Raw genomic sequence first — 22,723 nt, 5'->3', positions numbered from 1 at the left:
TTGACTTGATGACTATTTCTAACTTAATGCTTTTTTGTAATGAAAAATTAAAAAAAATCATTTCTTTATAAAATAATTTGATGAACCCTTTTTTGCACATTTTTTCACTCATTTTGAATTCTGAATTCTAGTTTGGCTATTTTTGAAAAACTGCGGATAATATAATTATATGACTGCGGAGTTGTTTAAACTTACAACTCATAAACACAAAAAAAAAATATTTAGCACCCCAGAGATTTCTCAATTAAGTCAGCCACGAATTTAAAAAAAACAAAAACATATCTAACATATACGAGACTGCTTATCCTCCAAAACTGAAATGTCATCATCCTATCCTTTCTTTTCTCATTGTATGTTTAATTTATTGTTATACCCGGGTACTTTGTACCAAAGTGCATATGCCTTTCATTTATGTTTGTTTTAATCATATCAATTAATTACATGTATTAATTTTTTTTTCATAAATATGACGATTTAATTATAAACTGTACCTCATGTACCACTGATGTTGGTGTTAGTGGATTAAATTAAAAATTGACTTTAATTATTTAATTCATTTTGACCGAAAATATTTTCATTACAACGATATATTTTAAGCTTTATAATAGCAGATTGCAGAAGGAAAAGATAATGCATTGGGAATGATTAAGTAAAACAAATTACAAACAATACAAGTCTGAGAGCCGCATGAAACACAGTCCACTGGATAAGATGGGATCAAATGCCCAGGAAGACTAAGCATCCCCTCACTGAAACAAATAACAAGTAAAAGTTTTTTAGCAGACCAGTTAATTTACTGTCCAAACAATCAAGACATGAAAAGTAGTTTTTCTATGCACTGGGTATATTAATTTCTAAATAAGATTAGTAAATCTAGAATTTATAAATAAATCTCACTAGGTATACATCTATGAGTACCTTTACCTCCGCAGTCCACTACTCGTTATCCTAGCCAGTAAGCAGAAATATTATTAGCTCATCTCGAAAAATGCTTATATTAGAGGCACACTAGCTAAATGAACTAGGTTTTTTTCTTTGAGTGTCCATCCAGTCCTCTGGTCACATGCATCGTGGACCCTATCGAGTATTTTATCCGGTATTTACAGTCATAGGTAATCAAATTTAGTATGAAAACATGGATGAAACAATTTTTCAATTTATAAAAAATATGTTGGTCAATATTTGACCCAACGATAGGTTGATTATGCATTTATTAATAAATCCATGATGACGTCCCTACACTGTACGAATTTCGTATATAATACAACAAGGGTGTTGTATCATAAACCTATACCGTAAATCCTAAAAATTTTGCTGTATATAAATTTTTAGCAAATTTTCGAGTTCATTTCAACCGCCAAATTTTTTTTCTTAAAAATAAAATACCAATAAGAAAATGTAAACAAACCTGTGGTCATTTGCAAAATTCTAAAACGTAAAAATTAACAAACAGCATTTTGACCCGAATTCGCAAATAAAATCGACGTAAAAATTCATTATTTATGTCAGTTTATTTAGAAATTGATCTTATTGAGAGCTAAAACCTGAAGTTCAGCTAAAGAAACAACATTATAATTATTGTAAGTGCTGGTGAATTGTAATAATATTTAGTTACAGCATAAAGCAAGATGTGTCTGTGAAACACTAATGCCCTCGTATGGCAGCTTCTGTTGAAAATATCTAAGTTTCTCAATAACAAGTCAAACTGCAAAGTCAAGAGATAAAAATATTATTATCCAAATAAAAGGACTTTCGTCAATAATTATACCTTAAAAATGTAAAAGCCAAAGACCAAAATATTAAAAAGTTTTGGCAAAATATGACAAAGAAGTGTCACAGGTATGTTCAAATTATTGAATCAAGCGGCTAACAGGCAAATAAAATTTTCATCACTCTTTATTCAAAAAATCAAAAGTAAAGATTAAGAAGAATACACCGCAAAATGTACTAGTCAAAGCTGATTAAGCATGTAACAACATTGTTTTTGTTTGAATAGGGTTCATTATTTTAATTTAATTTCAGTGGAACTCTGATTGAATTCTTTTTCCCAGTTTTTAAAATCTTTAACATATTTAAAATTTCCGACAGACAAATTAAATTTAAAGATATCACAGCCTTGACACATTCGATTTTAATATGGATATAAACTGGAACATAGACGTTAAATAAAACCTAGGAGCAAAGGTTTATAATGATAAGTGTGATGACATTCAAGTCAATGATCCAATTGTTAACTGGACAACTCCAAAGACTCATGAAGCAGTCTCCTTTTGAAACCTGCGCCTGGAGTTTATATCTATCAGTTGTGCTTTATCTATGACTCATTAAAAGAGTCAAGCTTTTGACAAACATGTTGATAAAACAAGGAATTGTTTCAGTTTTAAAAAAGAAATAAAGTGCTACCGTAAAGGGGAATGACGTATGAAATATTTTAAAGAAAGGATAGCACTATTGGTTTCTTTGAGTAGCAATTAATAATTAATATAATCAATTACACATATTATTCCGAATGTTAAAATTTCGTATTCTAAAGAAATTGGTATTATCATTTGCAGACATGTTGTATCATGTCTTTAATTTAAAACCTAAATTCTGTTAACAGACGGAGAAAATTGCGTCTCGTCTTAAAAGTGCTTAAGCGTATGCCTAGTCAGTCTTTTTGTGCCCTAACATGCACTTTCTTAATATGTTTTTTTTAAATCTGATTGAAAAATCCAGATTTACCAGATTTCTTCACTAATGAATAAGATTTATGATTAGACCAATAGTACACAATAAACTTTATTGTTTATTATGTATAAACCGTTTTTTAAAAGATTGATGCTTATCAAGAACAATCAACATAAAATCCAAATTACAGTTAATACCATGTTTCCCGCACGTGCAGTATATTAATACGGTTGATCTGATAAATAAGACATCTTGTAGCGAAAGACTTAATAGGTTGTTTACGCAAAATGTCATCGGAAAAATTGTCCTTTTTTAATAGATCATCACAGAAAGCGTAATAGTGATATTATATTTGTAGGACTCTCTATGGTTTGCTGTCGTCTTACAATGTGACTATCTTTGCTAAAAGTGTTATATGCTAGCATCATTTAAACAAAACTCCCAATTTTAAGAAATATTAAATATAGTTATAGTTCTACGAAAAATAAAGTAAAATAAAATTTATTTTAAAAATAACTGGGGACGTGTTATCAATTAGATTATTCTTTAAATTTATTGTTTCTAGAAGGATATGGAGGTAACCAACAGTATTCAATCTCAAACTCCATAAAACAATAAAAGATAAGAGTAGAGCAAACACGGATCTCCGAAACATCAGAGGTGGAATCAAGTACCATGGAGGAGTAAGCAACCCCTGCTGACCGGTCACACCCGCCGTGTGCTCTTTGCCATGATTATGAAATAACAGAAAAAGCCGGCGTCAAATCAACGTACAAATAATGGAATAACAATTAGTGTAAAAAACTTCAGTCAGCATTTGACTTAATGATAAATTGTATTTGCTGACATGGTCATTGTATTGACCATGGAACTTACAAAATGATGACTTTAAACGAGACGGCATGTTATTCTTGTTTCATCAACTTGCATGTCAATAATTTCATTTAAGCCTGATGTATCTTAGTGATATCTTAAGACACAACTTGGTGGTGTTTATTTTTAAATATTTTTTTCTATTTCCATGCATTTCCATGCATCAGCAAATCAATTATATTTACTTTTCATTGTGGGATATTCTAAATTGCAAAACATATTAAAACTCAATTTAAAAGAAAAATATGAAGTGTTACAACGCGAAATGTAATAACAACTAGAAATGTAATAAACCTCGATTATTACATATCGCGTTATTATATTTTGCGTCGAAATCAACGCAGAATGCATAGCGCAATAACGCAAAATGTTAGAGCACACGTTTGAGGATTATTATAGTTGAGATCAACGCAAAATTTAATAAAATGATTTTTAGATTATTACATTTTGCGTTGCTACATTTAACGTCGAGATTAAGCAAAAGGCAAGAACGTAAAATGTAATAAAACACTTTTAAGTCAGCCAGATTGAGTACAATTTACAATACAGTAGTGGCCTATGACAGTAAAATAAGAGGAAAAATATAGATATATGCAATTTCTTACAATAAATGGTTTTTATTATATATTGAATTTGATTAGCTACAAACATGTAGTTTAATACATGTATTTAAATATAGGTGTTGCAAATTAATAACGTGCGTGTGTGGGCGGGGTTGTCGCGGAAGGAGGTACTGACCAGTGTGGTTTTTTTTTATAGACAAATGCAGTGAATCTAAAAAACATTTGATTTTTACTGACAGGTGTAAATGTAAGGGGGTTTATTGACAATTATGATTCCATACTGTTCCATACAAATCACCAGCAGACAATCGAAAAACAAAATTCTCTCTCTCCCCTTTTCATCCAATAATATAATGGATTGTTTCTGTATGTCCATGTAATACAATGAAAACATACGAAGAAAACATCCCACTCCTCCTCGCTTGACACATTTACTTCTAATTTGTTAACCAATGCACACATGCCGACCATATATATCATGAGCTTTTAATGGACATATGGTAAATATTTGTTAATAAAAAATTTAATGTGTTATTGGTTTGAAATATTGTAAGACTGGTTTATCAGAAATATGCAAATCAAAAGTTAAAATAATGCTTTATAGATAAGTGCTTAGAAAAAATGATACACTTAGATGTTTATTTTGGTTCGTATAAGACGTCACGTTTATCTCATTCTTTTAGTTATTTAAAATATTTTGTAAAGCGTGTTTCCCATATTATAAACGCAATCAAAAAATATTTATATTTTGTTTTATAACATATTATTTAATTACATTTTGCGTTATCTTCAGTGCAATTTTTAAATAGCGCAAAATGCAATAACCTTAAAGAATGTAGTATACTGTGGTCATGCTATTATTTGCTTTCAAGTTATGTCTAATGTTTACATAAATATTGAAAACAGAAATCCTCTACTGAGAAAATATGTGAAGAAAAGAAAATCATACTGGTTTTGTTATTTTTCCAATTCAAAAAAAAAGAAAGAAAACCAAGTTAAAATAAAATGATAATAAATGTCACGTTAATCCTTGTTTTCGCGTCCCGGATGTACTTTCATTTTATTACTTAATAAAGTTGTATGATATTTTTAATGTTCACTGATAAATATATCCAATTTATTGAGAAACCCTAATCTCAATTTATCTGTTTTTCCAACTAGTTGTTAAATTAAATGATTTTCTCATCTGTTTTCATTACATTTATCTTAATACAATTCAAAAAGTACTAACTTTATTAATATCTTTGGACTATTTTTATAGCATATTGATCCATAGTTATTAAGTATGTACTTTTCCGTGTCAAAAGTTATTATATCTATCTGATTACAGAAAAAAAATAAAAAACAACTTTAATATGCCTTTTTTCATTTCTTTATTTTAATCATTTTTATTGATTTTTATTTTTAACTTCACTCTACCACTTTTTGTGTTTCATTCTAATTCGCTTTTTCATCTATCATTTTTACCACTCATTTGTTATTTGAAATACAGATATATCATTACACAATAAAGATCCCTCGCTACACAATGACCCTGAATTCCAATTAAATATAATTAATAATTATAGATAGTTTCATTAAATTGAGACTCTTTTAAAGCAAACACACACACAAGAATTTGCTAACCAATGCCATGCATTATAATTCTAAATAACCTCTTCTTTAATTTCTTGATCCGAAAACAACATAACCAATAATTATAGCAGATGTGATATGCATATCGGATTTCACTATAAATATTCTTAGACTGTTGTCAAAATCTACATTAAATAAAATTAAAAAAAAGTAAAAAAGCTGCTTTGTAAAACACCGATGACTCCTTATGACAGATTTTGGCGGAGAATAAAGTTTCTCACAAGTCAAATGTATGTCAAACCCCAAAGTCAAGAAATGAAACATTAAGCAACCCAAAAGATAGGACTTGACTCCTAGTTCAAGATCAAAATTGTTTGCATACTACGGAAAGCCCTATGCAAGGACTTACATCTGTGAAATATAATTGCTAAAGGCCATAATATTCACTGTTCAAAAATTATGTAAAATAAGCTAGAATACGAGATTAAGTGTAGACTTACGTGATATTTGCTATTTTTGTTTATTTTTTCTCCGATTATAAATTTAAATATCCTCATGTTTCTATAGTTAAAAAGACCCTTTGTCTGATATTTATTGATATTTATTGCGGAGTCGAAAAATCAGACTTTAGTAATGTTTGAAATCTCAAATATCTATAAAACGCATTGATTGAAATTGTGTAATTTACAGGGAAATCCAAATAATTTTTATAAAGTAACAAGACAAACAGAAGGATTTTTTTTTCATTTTAGTTATTCTGAACTTATCAAAAACACGCCTGTTACAACGCGAAATGTAATAACAATGCAAAATGTAATAACCTGCCTTATTACATTTTGCATTATTACATTTTGCGTCAAAATCAACACAGAATGTAATAACGCAAAATGTAACAACATACCTTTAAAGGATTATTACATTTCGCGTTGTTACATGTTGCGTCGAGATCAATGCCAGAAAATGTAATAACTCAATTTTTGAATTATTACATTTTGCGTTGTTACATTTGCGTCGAGATTAAGCAAAGGCCAAGAACACAAATGTAATAACAAACTTTTTGGTCAGCCAGATTGAGTAAAATTTTCAAAAGAGAAGTGGCCGATGAAAAGAAAAGAAAGCAAAAGGAAAAGAAGTTGATATGTACAATTCCTTACAATTAATAAATTTCATAATGTATACATGTAGATTTAATTAGCTACATGTATATAGAATCAGTTTAAGAAATGTATTCAAATTATAGGTGTTGCAAATAAGACACGTATATTTGTGGGCAGGGTTGATTAGATGGGTATTGACCAGTGTGATTTTGCTTTCTTAAAGACAAATAGAATGAATATAAAAAAAGCTATTCATTTGTGCTGGCAGGTGTAAATAAATAGCGGGAAGGAGGGGTGGGAAGGGGGGGGGGGTAATTGACAATTATGATTCCATACTGTTCCATGCAAATCACCAGCATTGCAGACAGGGAAAAATAAAAATTTTCCCTCTCTCTCTCTTTCTTTCCATCCAATAATGAAATGGATTGTTTCTGTATGCCAATAGTAATACAATAATAAATTTACCTATTAAACACCTCACTTTATGTATTTATTACAAAATGTAATAACCCCTGTTAATTACATTTTTCGTTGTTATTACATTTCGCGTTGTAACACACGCCATATATGACTGAAAATATTTTTAAGTGGGTCAAACTCGTATATACATGTTAATGTATATATATAATAAACTGTTGTTAAAATCTATATAATAGTAAAACATAAATAAATAGAACTGATATTTAATAATAAGATCTGTATACAGCTTTAGATATTTAGATTCAATAATAGCTTAATTGACATGTTCAAGATTGATATAATATAATATTTGACTATGTAGTAAACAATTTGTATCAGCAAATTTAGATATTTAGATTCAATAATAGCTTAATTGACATGTTCAAGATTGATATAATATAATATTTGACTTGTAAAGAGTCATTTTTACAATAATTGCTGGGCCTGATCTTCTCTAGGATACAAACAATATTGTGTGTTTTTCTGGTAACATTTTATGTTTTTGTAACTGGAAAGAAATAAAATGTTTAGCTTTTTGAGGTTAACATTTTAGATGAAAACTTAGGTCTGTCCGTCTGTCTAGCTGTCTGTCCGTTTGTCTGCATCTATAGTTCTATCTGTCTAACATAACACTTTCGTTTCAATATCGCGACAAGCCTTTGAGCTTTTGCAGTGACATTTTAAAAATCCATTCCCTATGACTAAGAGATAAATGTCATAAATTAAAATTTTGTCTTTTAACACATTTGTTTCCGCGCAATATCTAGAGAAGACTATGCATTTCGCTTGACGTTTTATACCACAAATACAATGGATTGCTGTAGACCCCTATACATTTTAAGGCAAAAACGTCAAATGTTAAAGTCGTAAATTCAAAAATTTTATTTGTTTCTAAAACTTTTATTCACAGGATATATCTCAAGAAGCCTTTGCAATCAAATTTTATACCATAACTCCCTATGGCACCGTCTGTCCTTCTTAAATTGTCCTCCTTATACCCCTTCTAGATCTGCACCTACTCTTCTTTTTTCCTTAATGTAGGACAAAACACCCGTGCATTCTATTTTAACCCATTTCTTCAAAAATACTGGAGAAAAAATGAATAAAATTACTTGATTGACAACAATGAATGATCCCTGGAAGAAAAATGATAAGTTTTGGCATGTTTGCGTAATATTTTGTGAAACAATCAGAGAATCCTATATATTGGTCACTTGGGAGCTTGCATTTTGGAATTTCTTTACGCTAAGTGCTATGAACAAGCATGTAACAGTCTGTTATAAAATGCAGTGTGACTTTTGTTTCATATATAGTAGAGGGTTGATATTTGAACACATGTATAAGGAGTCCTCCATATTTTATGTACTACACAGGTCAAGGACATATCAAGAGGACAAAGGTAAAATATTGTTACGCCATCTACAGAATCGTTTAGTATTTTTTGTTATTGAATTTTTTAATCGCCAAAATATCTGAAACCAATGCTTAATTTTCTTTATTTTTGCACATTTTATTTAAGGATTCAATCGAACAATTTAGTGTATTTTTTGTAAAAATTGAATCATACATTTTCTCTTAAGAAAACTGTCGGATATTTACATGTGAATTTTTAATTCCGACGCTACGTACACTGTATGTTGTATTTTTACTTAATATTTTACTCAAACTTTCCAGTATCAATATCACTTACTGATTTAAAGTAACAAAAAGGTTATCTTTATTAAAAGTATTATACAAATTTACAATAGATCAACTGATAATTCTAAAATAAGGCTCATTCTTAAGTCGAATGTCTGACATCAAAATCTTCTTACAGGGGTCTAATAGGCCATATTTCAGACTATGTGGGCAAAAAAGTGTGTTTGAATTTCTTTTATATCAAATATAAAGAGAGATTTTGTATTCTAGAGCAAAACATCAAAGTTTCAGAAAAATTGAATTTGGGGAATTTTTGACAGTGATATACAGTACATTTTACAGTGAATTGTGTCCTACCTTTAGCGAGGAACACAGATTCTCAAATTACAGTATACGCTTGTTTCAAGTTAGTCAGAATGAAGTTCTCAAAAGCCTTTGAGCTCAATTTATCCATACGGTTTTAACGTTTGATGAAAACATGTAGTTAAATGTCCTTTCCCAAAAGAAATGACATTTAAGCTGTTTCCTGTAGTTATATGTCCTTTTCCAAAAGAAATGACATTAAAGTTGTTTTCTGTAGTGAGATGTCCTTTCCAAAAGAAATAGAAATGAAAGCTCTTTTCTGTCAAAATGAGTAAGTCTGCTTTAAAAAAATAATTGATTAAATCAATATTATACAACAAGGAAAATGATTGATCAGTTATTGTCACGTGGTCAATCTGCCTTTTATATATAAAGGTGGTAAGAAAAGTTGTTAACTTATTCTGAACATTGGTCACCATGTTAACTATACCCATTGTGTTCAGTTTGAAGTTCTTTTCGATGTTTCATAATTCTGGGCTCTTTAACTCGGTATGTAATTTCTATTAGCAATCAACAAAAGAAGTGGTCTGAACATTTGAATTTATATAAAGTTTTATTATATTAATTAAAAAATATTTATATTGCATTATTGTAATACAATTTATGTTTTAATGTCATGTTTTGTTTTTGGTTTATGTATGTCATGTTGTTTTAAGATTATATTTTTTTTTATAATAATGATATTTTAATTACAATAATAATAATACCGTGATACATTTAGTTACTTATGGTTCATTAAAGTATCCTTACATTCCATGTAAACAAATTATTTACTTTGATTCAATTTATGCAAGCGCTCTCGCATGCAATATACTATCTTTGATACTTTGCAACTTTAAGCATTAAATTTAGCTCTATTCCTGTTTTAAATACAGCCACGTACATTGTCGTACAGAAATATATCTTTTTAATATTATTTCATTTTTCACATAGATGGGAATGGGAAAATGTAATATATACATTTTTATACCCCCATGCATGAATAATCCTGGGGGGGGGGGCATATTGTTTTTGTCCTGTATGTCTCTCTGTCTGATGTAAACTTACCGTTAGCCTTGCCCGTAACTATGGCGGGTAGCTTAAAGAAGTTAATAGTTGACATAAGTATTCAGTATGACATTTCCTTTCCATTGCATGGTACAGAAATGTTTATCATTTGACCTCAACTGTGACCTCTGACCTACTTTTGAAGAAAAAAATACATAATTGTGTAACCATAGGGGGCATAACTTTTGTTTTATTTTGTAGACGAACTATATAACACCTCCGGATTGTTATTTCACGGCTTCTAACGATTATCGTAGGTTCTTTCATCAATTCCAATTTAAAAAAAAGAAACATATCTTTTAAAATAAACACACAAAAAACGCTCAATAATCATATACAACAAACAATGAAGACAGTACAAAAAATTCTTTATTTCTAAAACCATTTTTTTTTCCTTTTAGGTGTTCCTCTTCTTGAATTAGTCAACAAACAAGAAAATTGTGCCTTAAAATGTCCGAGATATAGAAATATTACTGTTGGCTACAACATACGGCCCCGTGGCCACTCTTCGACTGGTGATATCAATTATAACGTAACGTGCCCGGGGTGTCGCGACAAGGGCCCGGACTTCACTGGCATCAGGGATTTCATTCAATATAGACGCGTCGAATGTGAAGGAAACATTGCAGATACGGGTATCTACGAACTGGAAGTCTCAACAGAGTATGGAAAAGCCTACTCGTCTGTCTTTATAGAAGTGGAGTGTAAGATCTTCCTTGTATTATGTACAGTGTAGTTATTTATATATTATCTTGACTTCGTATTATCAAATATTATTTTTTATTTTTTTCAGTGAATGAGGGATTCACGGGTAGGGTCAAGCAATTCTCCGGACCAGGCCAGATATTGTTTGACAACATCGAAATGAATAGGGGATACTCCTATGATAACAACACGGGAATTTTCAAAGCCAAAAGGACTGGGTACTACTCCTTCTACATGACGGCTAGAACCGAGTCCCATCGCTATGTCATGATGGAACTTCGGAAGAATGGCGTCATGGTGGGGTCTATCACAAATGACATTTTGCCTGCCAACAGCTGGCATTTTGAAGATGGTGCGAATGCTATGGTGCTTGCTTTGAACAAGGGAGATGAAATGACGGTCCATGCCAACGGCACGCTGCAGAGTGGCTCTACTTTAACCTTGTTTTCATTGCGAAGTATGTTTTAAGACACTTTATAGGGTCATGACGGATAGTAATTGCATGTAACACTCTAAGGAAGGTATATGTAAATTTCAAAATTACAAGCTTTACAGCTTCTGTCGATATCTATTATGTTTTCGAACTGCATCGGGTCTGCCGGGTTATGGGGTAAGACTTCAGATGTTAGTCCTCTACTGCTGATGATAAGGTCGAAATAACTCTATCTATATAACCAGCTTTTTTTCTTTTACTTCAGCTCTAATGGAATCTCCTCAAGAAGTCTTATATGCCAGCATCCCAGACGGCACTGTGATTCAAGGAGGCCCATGGCAACATCTAGCTTATGATGACGTACATATTAACACTGCCCAAACTTTCACAGCGAACACCAATTACACCGTGTCTAGCTCCGGATATTACGTCATCAGCATGACCACCTGTCTCCTGGATTCGGCCATTCACGCCTCTTACCTTGATGGCCGTTTTAAGATGATTCACTACTCGACCTTGTCGGTTTCTACTCGAACCTCAAACTCCTACACATTTATGGCCAGATATAATCAGGGTGACGTCATACAGAACCAATTCTATACTTTCAACACGACACGGGTATCAAATGAAACATCTATTGCAGTGTTCAAGTATTTTGATTTGAATGGTAAGACATAGTTGTTTTTTTTTTCTTTTAAGCTTGAACTTAGACAGATTATACATGTAGCAGTTACATATGATGTAAGTATTTTTGATAACTTTCTATGTTTTGTATTTGCAGAAACCAATGTGGTTGTAGTGACAGCTACTCAAAAGGAATTTCATTTGTCTTGTGAGCAAGAATTTTGTAATCCGTTTGCCAATGGAGCTGTACGTGAAAACTTGGGTTCAGCCTTAGACCCCGTTTCTGGGGTTTTCACCTCGCCCCGTTTTGATATGTACCTCATTTCCGTCAATTTGTTTGCAACCCAGGTGGACACCATTTTTCAGATACTTGTCGATGGTGAAGTCATAGATACCATTCGCAGCGATGGACCAGCAAATGACAACTTCACTAATGACAGCAAGCTGGTGCTGATTAAGAGTCTGGAATACGGTCAAACAGTAGAAGTGAAAATGAAAGGCCGGACTCTGTTCTTCACCATGCTGTCCATTTGGACTCTGACTTCCTGATCTGAAAACGAGGCCCTAAAGAGCTTCATGATCAAGCATTGCCATGTTTTTTTTTTTTTTTTTTGCTTTATCAATTAATGCGAATTTTTTTTCATATTCAAACTACTGTGGATGTAGGAACATGGCGAGATTTTAATCTAACAATATTTAAACAAAATTGACAATGTTTTTTTTTTTAGATACAGTTAATTTGCATGTGTGTACCTGTATATCATATGACTTTTAATAAGGTTTTGATTTTATGAATATTTTGACAAAATAAAAGCTTAATTATGAGGATTTGTTGTTGAGAAATTTATATAAGAATAAGTCTTTAAAAATCTTCTTCTCAAGTTCAAGCTATGTACAATACGGAATCAAAGTTCTACATAGAAATATATAGGAAAAATCTTTAAAAATCTTCCTCCCAAGAACCACTTGGCCAGAAAAGCTGAAAATTGTGTTGAAACATCCTGGAGTAATGCAGATTCTAAATTGTAAAAATCATGATCCCTCGGGATACGGCGTGACCACAATAAGGATCCAAAACCATGTTTTAGAAACATTATCGAGAGTCCTAACTGTTCATGTGGTACATCAGAAGACCCATATCATTTTTTCTTTGTCTGCAATATGCTAGAGAAAAGCTATTCAGAGATTTACTGTGTCTTACGAAACCAAATATCAAATTGAACATTATTAATTGTCATTTATTGCTGTGGGGAGATGAGTCACAAAATGTAGAAATCAATAAATATATTTTTCAGTCAGTTCATGAATTTATAAGAGATTCTGGAAGATTTAATTAATTATTACTGCCTAACATTTACACTCTATATATCTATATAATTATATATTTATCATAATTATGTAACAAATGTATGTTTCAATTTTACAAACTTGTTTGTACATCAATATTCCTTTTCACTTATTTTCCCTATGTATAAATATTGACAGTTGTATGGTGAGAAACTAGTAAGTTTTTAGAACTTGTGTTCAAACCATTTTTATAGTATTTATACAATAAAATATGTTCAACATTTTACAGTTTTACATGGAAATATATGGGACCCCCCCCCCCCCAAAAAAAAAATGCACCGCATGGGAAATAAAAGCTAAAACTAACTAGAAATTCTGCTATTGCAATTAATTGATAGCGTATGTTGCCCTGAACTGGACAAAAACTTTCATTTTTCACTACTGCACTTCATCACTAAACAATACCCATTAGCGAAGCTAGGATCAGTCCTTTCAGTACTTTGATTTAAAAATCAAAAGAAATTTCACTTTTCCCCAGTTTTCATGGCAACTATATATTGACAATTTGCAATTTTTAAATGCAAATCACACAATTACAAAATTAATACTAATTAAACAATAAAGTTTCATGATGAATGTTCAAGGGACCAGAGAGAAAACTCTCGGAAAAATTTTCGCTTTTCGCAGGTTTCCATGACAACGGTAATCATTTTGAAATTGAACGTCCTCATTGCAAAACTACAACCAGTGATCGTCTTTTGAGGAAAGTTTCAGGAAGATTGCCCCAGTCATCTCCGAGAAACAGCCCGAAGAGCAAAAATTGATTACCTTTGCAATATGTCGCCCCCGACTTCTTAGAAGCATCCTCAAGTTGGGTAGTGCAGATTAATTTTTAATTGTCAAAATCATGGCCCCCAGGAGTAGGGCGTGGCCACAATAGAAAATTAATTCAAGTTTTACATTGAAATATATGTCATTGAGATACACTTGTAGGGAAAATCTTTAAAAATCTTCTCAAGAGCCATTGCGCCATTATGGCTGAAATTTACGTGGAAGCATCCTGTGGTAGTTTAGAATTTTTATTCTCGAAATTATATCCCATGTTGTTAGTAAGGGTAACAAGTGAGATAAGAAATTGGAAATCTTATAAAGAATACCGTGGCCAAAGTTACTCAGGTGAGCGATGTGGACCATGGGCCTGGTTTTTTTTTTTTTTTTTTTTGACTAATTTTATATTCTATATGGGCTTAAGATATACGCCCTGCAAAGGAACGAAACAGATTTTGATTTCATCTATGTTGGGGGGGGGGCGAAAGCACGGTGAAGAAAAACACGCCGACACCGTATTTTATAAATCGGAAATAGCACTAAAATCCATACTGAAAACGTATGAATATACGAGTTGACAACATTCGAAAAGATTAATTGGTAAGTTAAATTAAAATATAATGATGAAAAGCATGATTGGACTAATGTTATCAAAATACTTTTTCAATGACGTTGATTGTTTTAGATGACAATCATGCTTATACGAGTTCCATGCTGTCATTTAACCCGAATTTACTTTAACCTTAAACCAGGTCTATCAAATATGATACCAATCTAAACCATGATCCCCTTTTACAAAAGAACTAACGATAAACACCAACATTTTATCATGTTTTTAAGTGCTTTTAATTTTCTTATGGCCCCCAGTCTATCCGCAGGGGCCTGTCACGAAATATTTATCTTCTTTTAATAACAAGAATAATATTAGTTACCCCTATAGATCTAAAATTTATAGTCAGGTCCAGATCAAGACTATTTCTACCTAGGCATTTAAACTTATACAAAGTAGGTATTTTACCTTCTTTATGCTTTACTTGCAATTTTTGGCCAAACGACCGAACTGTGCTATATATGGTGTGTGGCGGTCAGCTAGCTGGATTCGATCACCGGTGGCCAGATAGCTCAGTTGGTAGAGCACCTGACCAGAGTTTCAGGGGGCCCCAGTTCGAATCCTGGTCTGGTCCGCTGCATTTTCTCCTCTCCCGTTACACTTGGTGCCATGCCATGTCCTGGAATTGACAAGTGAGAGGCCTGCCAGGGATGAGCCTGGGTTGGGGTCTTTGGAGGCCCAAAGATCTTTAAGGAGGGATGAATACTGCGGTCAGCAGGATTCAATTGCCGGTGGCCAGATAGCTCAGTTGGAAGAGCACATGACCGGAGTTTTAGGGGGCGCGTGTACGAATCCCGGTCTGGTCCGCTGTATTTTCTCCTCTCCCATTACAGGTGAATAACAAATTTCTTGATACAGTCACACTGATGATGGATATGATAAAAAAATGACCAAAAAATGATTACTTAGGAAATTAACAATTTTGTAAAATTGACGAGTAAGAAAGTAATCATATTTTGGCTAAAATTTTGTCGTATTCATCATTGTGACTGTATGGAAAAATATTGTATTCAATCACCATGTTGTGTCGTTCGGTGTTTTGGCCAGAAAAAGGCAGATAAATAGCTACATAGGTAAAAATAGTCTTTGGACCAGACCTGATAGTAGCCCTTTGGCCATATTTACAAAAAATAAAGCAGGCATGTATAACTAATGCAAAGCAAAATTCTGTAATTTATTTTTAATGATCAAATTTTTTTTTCTTCTTATCTTAATTACAGCCTAAATGTTAGCCCATATTGAGGCCCAATTTTAGCTGCATTATGAAGTTGCTCCGTAGAATTCCTAATTGTTTCCTCTACATCAGATCACTACGGCAGAATCAAGGTAATTAAAATTTACTGACATTTTCCTAAAGGAGATTTTGCATAAAATTCATAAGCAAATACATGCTACACCTACATCACTGTACATGTAGATCATCAAAAATAACATTTTTCATACAGGGTAGCACATTTTAAAGAAAAAAAATTTGTAAAAATTGATAAACATAGCATAAAGATGCTAATTAAGGGTTAAGCTCTCTATGATAATATCACAAGCATCAGTCCACTTTTGTAAAATGTCCAAATTCTGAAATGTGAATAGAGAGAATATTGAAGCTTTAATGAATACTGTTTGCGTAAGATATGCAACATCCTACATGTAGTAGCTAGTAACATGGGCTAGTCAGTTTAATCTTTTAGCTTGTCAATGACAGTTACACATGATTATAAATGCTAGAGGTCCCGGGTTCAAAGCGGTTTTGACACATTCATGTCTCAATAATGATTAAGAGATTTCAACACCATGATTAAGCGACCAAATCTGTTACGATATTGGTTTGTTTTTACATTTTAGGTCTCGATCAGCTAAATAGTCTAAACATTATCAACCTTCATGGATTTGTTAAGGCAATATTACTGATCCTTTGCTTTGATCATTTTGCTCTGGAGATGGAGTACTTTTAACATTAATTAGTTAAAGAACAATTTAATTCCCTTTATGATAATAAATATTTGATTGTGTTTTTTCTTTTCATAATTTTCAAAGTTGCCAGTGTGTACGGAGGCCAAATAAATTCACAATCGAAGCCCTATACCCCTCGTAGGGCTGTGATGTATGTACCAGGCAATGATCAGAAAAAAATGCAGAAGGTTACCTCCCTTGATTTGGATAGTGCAGTCTTGGACTGTGAAGATGGCGTGGCAGCAAATAAAAAGGTAAATTTCTAAAGGAATCAAAAATGACATTGATGATGATATCTGTGAAGTGGAATTTATTTTTTTTTTTTCTTATCTTTCACTGACAGTTTGTAGTGAATGGCAATGAAATCTTGTTGAAATCCAAATTGTATTTTCATATACTATCTAGATCTTATTGGATTTGGTAATTTAAAGAAATTATCATTCAATGTTATATGTTACTGTAGATCACTAAACTTTCGCGACACCTTTTTTTTGCAAGATAGTCATTGACTCTTTATTAGCGACACATAATTTTCACGAATTGTCGTTTTTCCTCTATATAATCATAAGGAATACTTTTAAATGCGAGAAAGAAAATTTCACGAACTAAATGTCCCACGTAAATTCGTGAAAATTAAGTTCTTGAGAATTAAACGTGATTTACAGTATGTTATTTAAAATTAGAAAAATGAGACTATATAATACAAATAATAGTAAATTTTTTTCATCATTAGAATTTTGGATATACATTTATTTTATATTGTACTGACCCTATAGGAGGAAGCTCGTTCCACAATAAGAGAAGCCCTGGACCAGATTGACTTTGGTCGCACCGAGTGTATCGTGCGAGTGAACTCGGTTACCAGTGGACTAATGGAGGGGGACTTGTTGGAAGTACTGAAAGCCAAGAGAATGCCCCACGCCCTCATGTTGCCCAAGGTGGAGCGGCCACAGGACATTGACATGGTACAAAGGTTCTGATTCTTTCTTGTGTTGATGAGTAACTGATTGTTCCCCTTAGTACACACTACATTGACCAAAGGTTGCATATGCATCTTCCATTAATCAATATCAGAGGATCATGTACATACTATTGCCTCCATCTTGCATTTTAGAATAACAGAGATTTTCATAAACTCTCAAATGATAAGTTATTTCAAAGAGAAAAAAAATCTGTTACATTAAGTAAAAAGTATTGTTTCCTATTAGATTTCTAATTTGAAATAGGTCAATTACTTTGGCAGGCATATAAAGTTAAAGCAATATGAGCTGCATGTTTGACATTGAAAAAAAAATGTCGCAAATTTGTCATTAACTATTTCAATGACAGAAAATTAGAAATTTTTTAAACTTCTGTTGTTCATATTTGCTATGAAAGAACTTTTAATATCTGATTGAAGCAAAATTGATTATTGTCATCCCGTACAATAAGGTTTCTTATTAATACTGTATTTCGGTTGTACAGAAATATATCTTCTGATTTTTAATTTATTTTGAAATAAGGCCAAAGGGATTAGATTACATACAGATTAATCATAATAACACAATTTACCAGCAAAATAAAAACATGTAAAATGCAGCTCATATTGCTTTAACGTTCATGTCGCATTGCTTATATATCAATTCCTTTTGTCAGTTTACCAAGCAGCTGAAGGTGGCATTACAGGGGAGATCACTCCAGACCCGCCCCTTCCTGATCACGTACGTGGAGAGCGCCCTGGGTCTGATGAACCTGAGGGACGTATTTCAGAAGACGGTGGATCTCCAACTGAAGGAGCAGCTGTACGTGCTGGATGGAGTCGTGTTCGGATCGGATGATTATTGCGCAGATATTGGTAAGTTTTAGTCACATGTACAGCAAATCTTGTTTAGTACAAACAAGGATGTTGCGAATTTAAGGATATAGGGAAGTCATCTTGGATCCCCAGCTATATGAATTTAATGAATTCCTTTTATGGATATAAGGAAATACAGATATAACAAAGTAATATCATAGGTCCCAGTGACTTTGTTGTAACCGAGTTTTGCTGTATTCCAATAGGAAACAAAATATACTGAAAGGAAAAAGAAACGCAGGGTAGGATAATTGTCGATAAATATTTGACAACATGACCGAAAATTACGAAAATTGTTCAGATGGGAAATTTAGCTACTGTGCATCAAAATCAGTATTCAGAATTACTCAACCGTAAAATTTATGACGTCATTAGGGAAAATACAAAAGAAAAACACGTGCAATTTGATAACGACGTGTTTGTCCACAAATCTTATTGCTTTATTTGATGCATATGAGGTATGCACATCGTTTTTCAATATTAAGAGACATTATAAATTTATTGCAATCTTGGCACAGTTTACGGAAGTTCAACGGGGTCTTGTTTTCGAATTGCCTAATAATGATTTACTTAGCATTCTCTTGTAAATTTTCCCCCAAAAACTTTTTAGCCGTTGTCAAGAGGGCATTACAGTGGATTTCAATCAACCGTGACGACGACGTTAACGTGAAACAGAGCCATGTTACGAGCGGGTTATTCGTCCTGCCATCTCTTAAATCGCCACCTTACTACCACAAAAACCGCTATTTAAAGTGTACACGATTATAATCATTACATTCATACAAAATTTGAAAGAAAACAATTCCGCAATTTGTTTTTTTTTAGCCAGTCAACTTACGGTTGTATTCCTCTCACTGGCGCATGCGCGCGCCGTTTGACTAATTTTTATGCGTTACCCATGCTAAATATAGCCAGGGTTCGAAAGATAAACACTCTGATGAAATTCCATGCAAAGGAGAAATAAGACTCTGACAGATGCACGAGATGGACATTGAAGATATGAGAGTCATTTTCATGTTTGGGGGGGGGTAAGCCTTCAAAACTCTTGAATTATTAACAAAATCCTATGAGAATTTGGTTATATCTTTTTGAAAGATATTTTAAAAGTTAGATAGGAAAACTAAAAAGTATTTTAAGAAAAACAAATTTAATTCACCTCAAAAGTTTACCCTGCGTTTCTTTTTCCTTTCAGTATATCATTGTGCTTTCTATCTCCCATGTAAGGCTTTCAGGGATACTGTGGGAGCATAAGTATGGACTTTAGTACTATAAATTTACTTAAATTATGATTGAAAAATTCTTAAGAGGGATGTGAATCAATATAGAAACAAACAAACTTTTAGTTAGACTTGAAAAAATTCTTTAAAATTTTGTATCTTTTTCATCTTTTAGGAGCCACAAGAACAGCTGATGCTAAGGAATTACTGTATGCCAGGCAGAAAATAGTCACATGTGCTAAAGCCTTCAAACTACAAGCCATTGATATGGTACATATTGATTTAAAAGGTCTGTTTTTTCAAACAGCTTCATGTATAAACTGTAACACTTCCAAACAAATATGCAGGATATGATACGTTGATATTTGAGAGAATTTCATTTGAAAAATTTAACATGAAATACATAACATGTAAGTTTTACAACTTCTTTCAAGGAATGCTCTCATTTTTGACCTTCTGGCATGTTATGATATTAAAATATACAGGTATAAAGTACATTGAATAAATCCAAGACCAATTATTTATGCCCCCCTTCGAAGAATGTAGGGCATATTGCTTTGCTGCTGTCCGTTGGTATGTTGGTCCATTTATTTTCCGTTCATTTCTTCAGAGCCGTTGCACATACTGAGAAGGAATATAGTATGCAGGTTTATCAGGTAAATATCTAGGTCTAGTTCTGTTTTGGTAACGATCGCACCATTTTTGACAGAGTTATGCCCCTTGGACTTAGAAAAATTCCATGTATTTGCCGTTTCTGTTCATTTTCTTCACAGAGGTTGCACATATTGAAATGAAATTTGGTATACAGATTTATGAACTGAATATCTAGGTCAAGATCTGTTTTGGGTATGATCGCATCCTTTTTTGTTAGAGTTATGCCCCTTGGACTTAAAAATTTTAAGATATGCTCTTTTGGACTGAGAAAAAATCCAATTTAGGGGGAGAGGGGCATAAGTGTTTTACAAACATCCCGTTTACAAAGGGGGTCTAATTTTGAAAAGGTAGTGTAACTTTCTAAATGTGCATGGATATTAATTTTTTTTATTGTCAAATACACATAGGTAATAAGCTGCATGAAAACTGCACTCTGGATGTATCTTCTTGAAATAGATTTTACATGGATCTCAGTCCTAATTCCGTAAGAAAATGGTCAAAGTAACAGGAAAAATTCCATTAAAGTGAGAAGCTTGTTTTTGAAGTTTGAAAACAGTTATAAATTATAAATAAATATTTTCTTTAACAGACTTAGAAGGAATTGAGAAGCAGTCACTGGAAGGAGCCAGGATGGGTTTCACAGGAAAGCAGGTCATCCACCCCTCCCACGTGCCCATTGTCCAGAGAGCCTTCTCCCCCAACCAGGATCAGGTGGTGTGGGCCACGGAGCTCGTGGAGGCGTTCAGTAAACACACAGAGTCAGGGAAGGTAAAGGGGAATTACTGTGTTGTCATTTGAATTTTTGAGCTCAGTGTTTGTTGGTACACTGTAAGTAAACTTTTATTTGTTGGGGTGGGGTCAGAGTTTCATAGGAACATGCAGATTAATTGTGTTATTCAGAAGATTAAATACATATCTTGTATATACAGTTAATTTTGAAAATTAAAATAATTGTTTCTGGCAATGGTTACTCAAGAAAATCCACAGTGGTCCCCCACAAACAATGAGGACTCAGTCGACAGTTTGCTGTAAAAATATAAGCAAAATTTATCACATGTAGTCTAATAAGGAAGGGTGAAGGAGTGGGGTAGAGAAATTTATTTTTAAGACGCAAAGGCAGGAATATGTTGAGAGAAATATTTTTAAAATGTAGAGAATAAATTACAAGAAATTTTGAGAAGAAAGGGCTTAAATTTCATTGTTTATCAAAAACCAGCAAACTAAAAACACAATTATGACATTATTTTATTTGATCACACACATGATTGTAATTATTGAATTCTGTTTTAACAGTAACAAGACTTAGTATAGATTAAAATGTATGGATTCTTTTATAATGAATATACATTTAAACAACATACAGTAAATTCCAAAGAAATGAAAAATGTCATTTATTGGTACAGTACAACATGATTATAGTGAACACATTTATTAAGAATTGATGCTTATAACAAAAGTGATTTTCCTTCCCCTTGACTTTAAAATATATTGTGAACTCTACAGATTAAAGCAAATTATGCTTACAACAAAGCAAAATAATGTGTCTCTGATACTTTGTTATGTGACAGTGTTTCTATGTACATTCTCTATCATTTTGTGTTTTTCAGAATATAACAATTAATGCCCATAATATTTTTTTTTCCAGGGTGCTTTTACATTCAGAGGAAAGATGATAGACATGCCATCTGTCCTGCAAGCTAAAAACATTTTACAACTCTCAGCTAATATTGGATCTAAGGCACCCTGACATGTGATTGGCTCATAAAGGCTGTGACCTTTTACTGACCAAGAAGTACCACATCAGCAACTTACTGCTTTCAGATGGATTGTCATCTGCTGTGATGCCCAGTTTGTGTACCATGAATAAAAAAAAAATTAACAATATTCTGTAATCATTATTCCATTGGTCATATTGGCATTACAAAATTCAAAACAAACTAAAACACATACATATTATTTGTATTGAACACAAACATATAATTTGTGTGTAGCAGGTCAGTTTTTAACTTTTTTTAGGTAGATGTTAAGGTGAACCATGTTTTTGAAAAAAATCCAATGCTTTTTTGCATAATGGAAGTTCACAATTCAACATGGACAAAAAATTTTAGAGACTTTGAGACTGAGGTTAATCATGTTAGATGGTAGAGGTGTCTATATGTAATCAGTTGGTTTAGTTTTTAATTCTGTTATTTTACATGTACATACATGTAATTATATCAATATATTAATACTCTGATACATGTATTTGAAAGAAAATTTTTAGTATTTTTTTTTCAAATTGAAAATGCATATTCATATA

The 22,723-nt window shown here is 32.4% G+C and overlaps 2 protein-coding genes across 3 annotated transcripts; both read left to right on the top strand.

Annotated features, from left to right (window-relative positions):
* Positions 1–10,305: 10,305 nt before the first annotated feature.
* LOC134268691 (uncharacterized) lies at positions 10,306–12,609 on the top strand. The gene is made up of 5 exons (XM_062750933.1): positions 10,306–10,375; positions 10,687–10,989; positions 11,079–11,447; positions 11,689–12,090; positions 12,205–12,609. Exons 1-5 carry the CDS (start codon positions 10,306–10,308, stop codon positions 12,594–12,596), a joined length of 1,536 nt encoding a protein of 511 aa, XP_062606917.1. The 3' UTR covers positions 12,597–12,609.
* A 2,052-nt stretch (positions 12,610–14,661) lies between these two features.
* Positions 14,662–22,660, top strand: LOC134268689 (citramalyl-CoA lyase, mitochondrial-like). 2 transcript variants are annotated; one of them, XM_062750929.1, is made up of 8 exons: positions 14,662–14,762; positions 15,993–16,098; positions 16,804–16,973; positions 17,496–17,684; positions 18,355–18,553; positions 19,946–20,059; positions 21,014–21,192; positions 22,070–22,660. In XM_062750929.1, exons 2-8 carry the CDS (start codon positions 16,035–16,037, stop codon positions 22,169–22,171), a joined length of 1,017 nt encoding a protein of 338 aa, XP_062606913.1. In that variant the 5' UTR covers positions 14,662–14,762; positions 15,993–16,034; the 3' UTR covers positions 22,172–22,660. The 2 variants fall into 2 exon arrangements, with proteins under 2 accessions (XP_062606913.1, XP_062606914.1); XM_062750930.1 differs by having other exon boundaries at positions 14,748–14,766; positions 16,005–16,098.
* The last annotated feature ends 63 nt before the right edge of the window (positions 22,661–22,723 follow it).

This window comes from Saccostrea cucullata, unplaced genomic scaffold, assembly GCF_032062105.1.
Source record: "Saccostrea cucullata isolate Sc308-1 unplaced genomic scaffold, CSIRO_AGI_Scuc_v1 ctg1426, whole genome shotgun sequence".
NCBI classification, from domain to species: Eukaryota; Metazoa; Mollusca; class Bivalvia; order Ostreida; family Ostreidae; genus Saccostrea; species Saccostrea cuccullata.
Note: the sequence above shows the minus strand (reverse complement) of the source record. Positions and strands in the feature narration are given on the sequence as shown.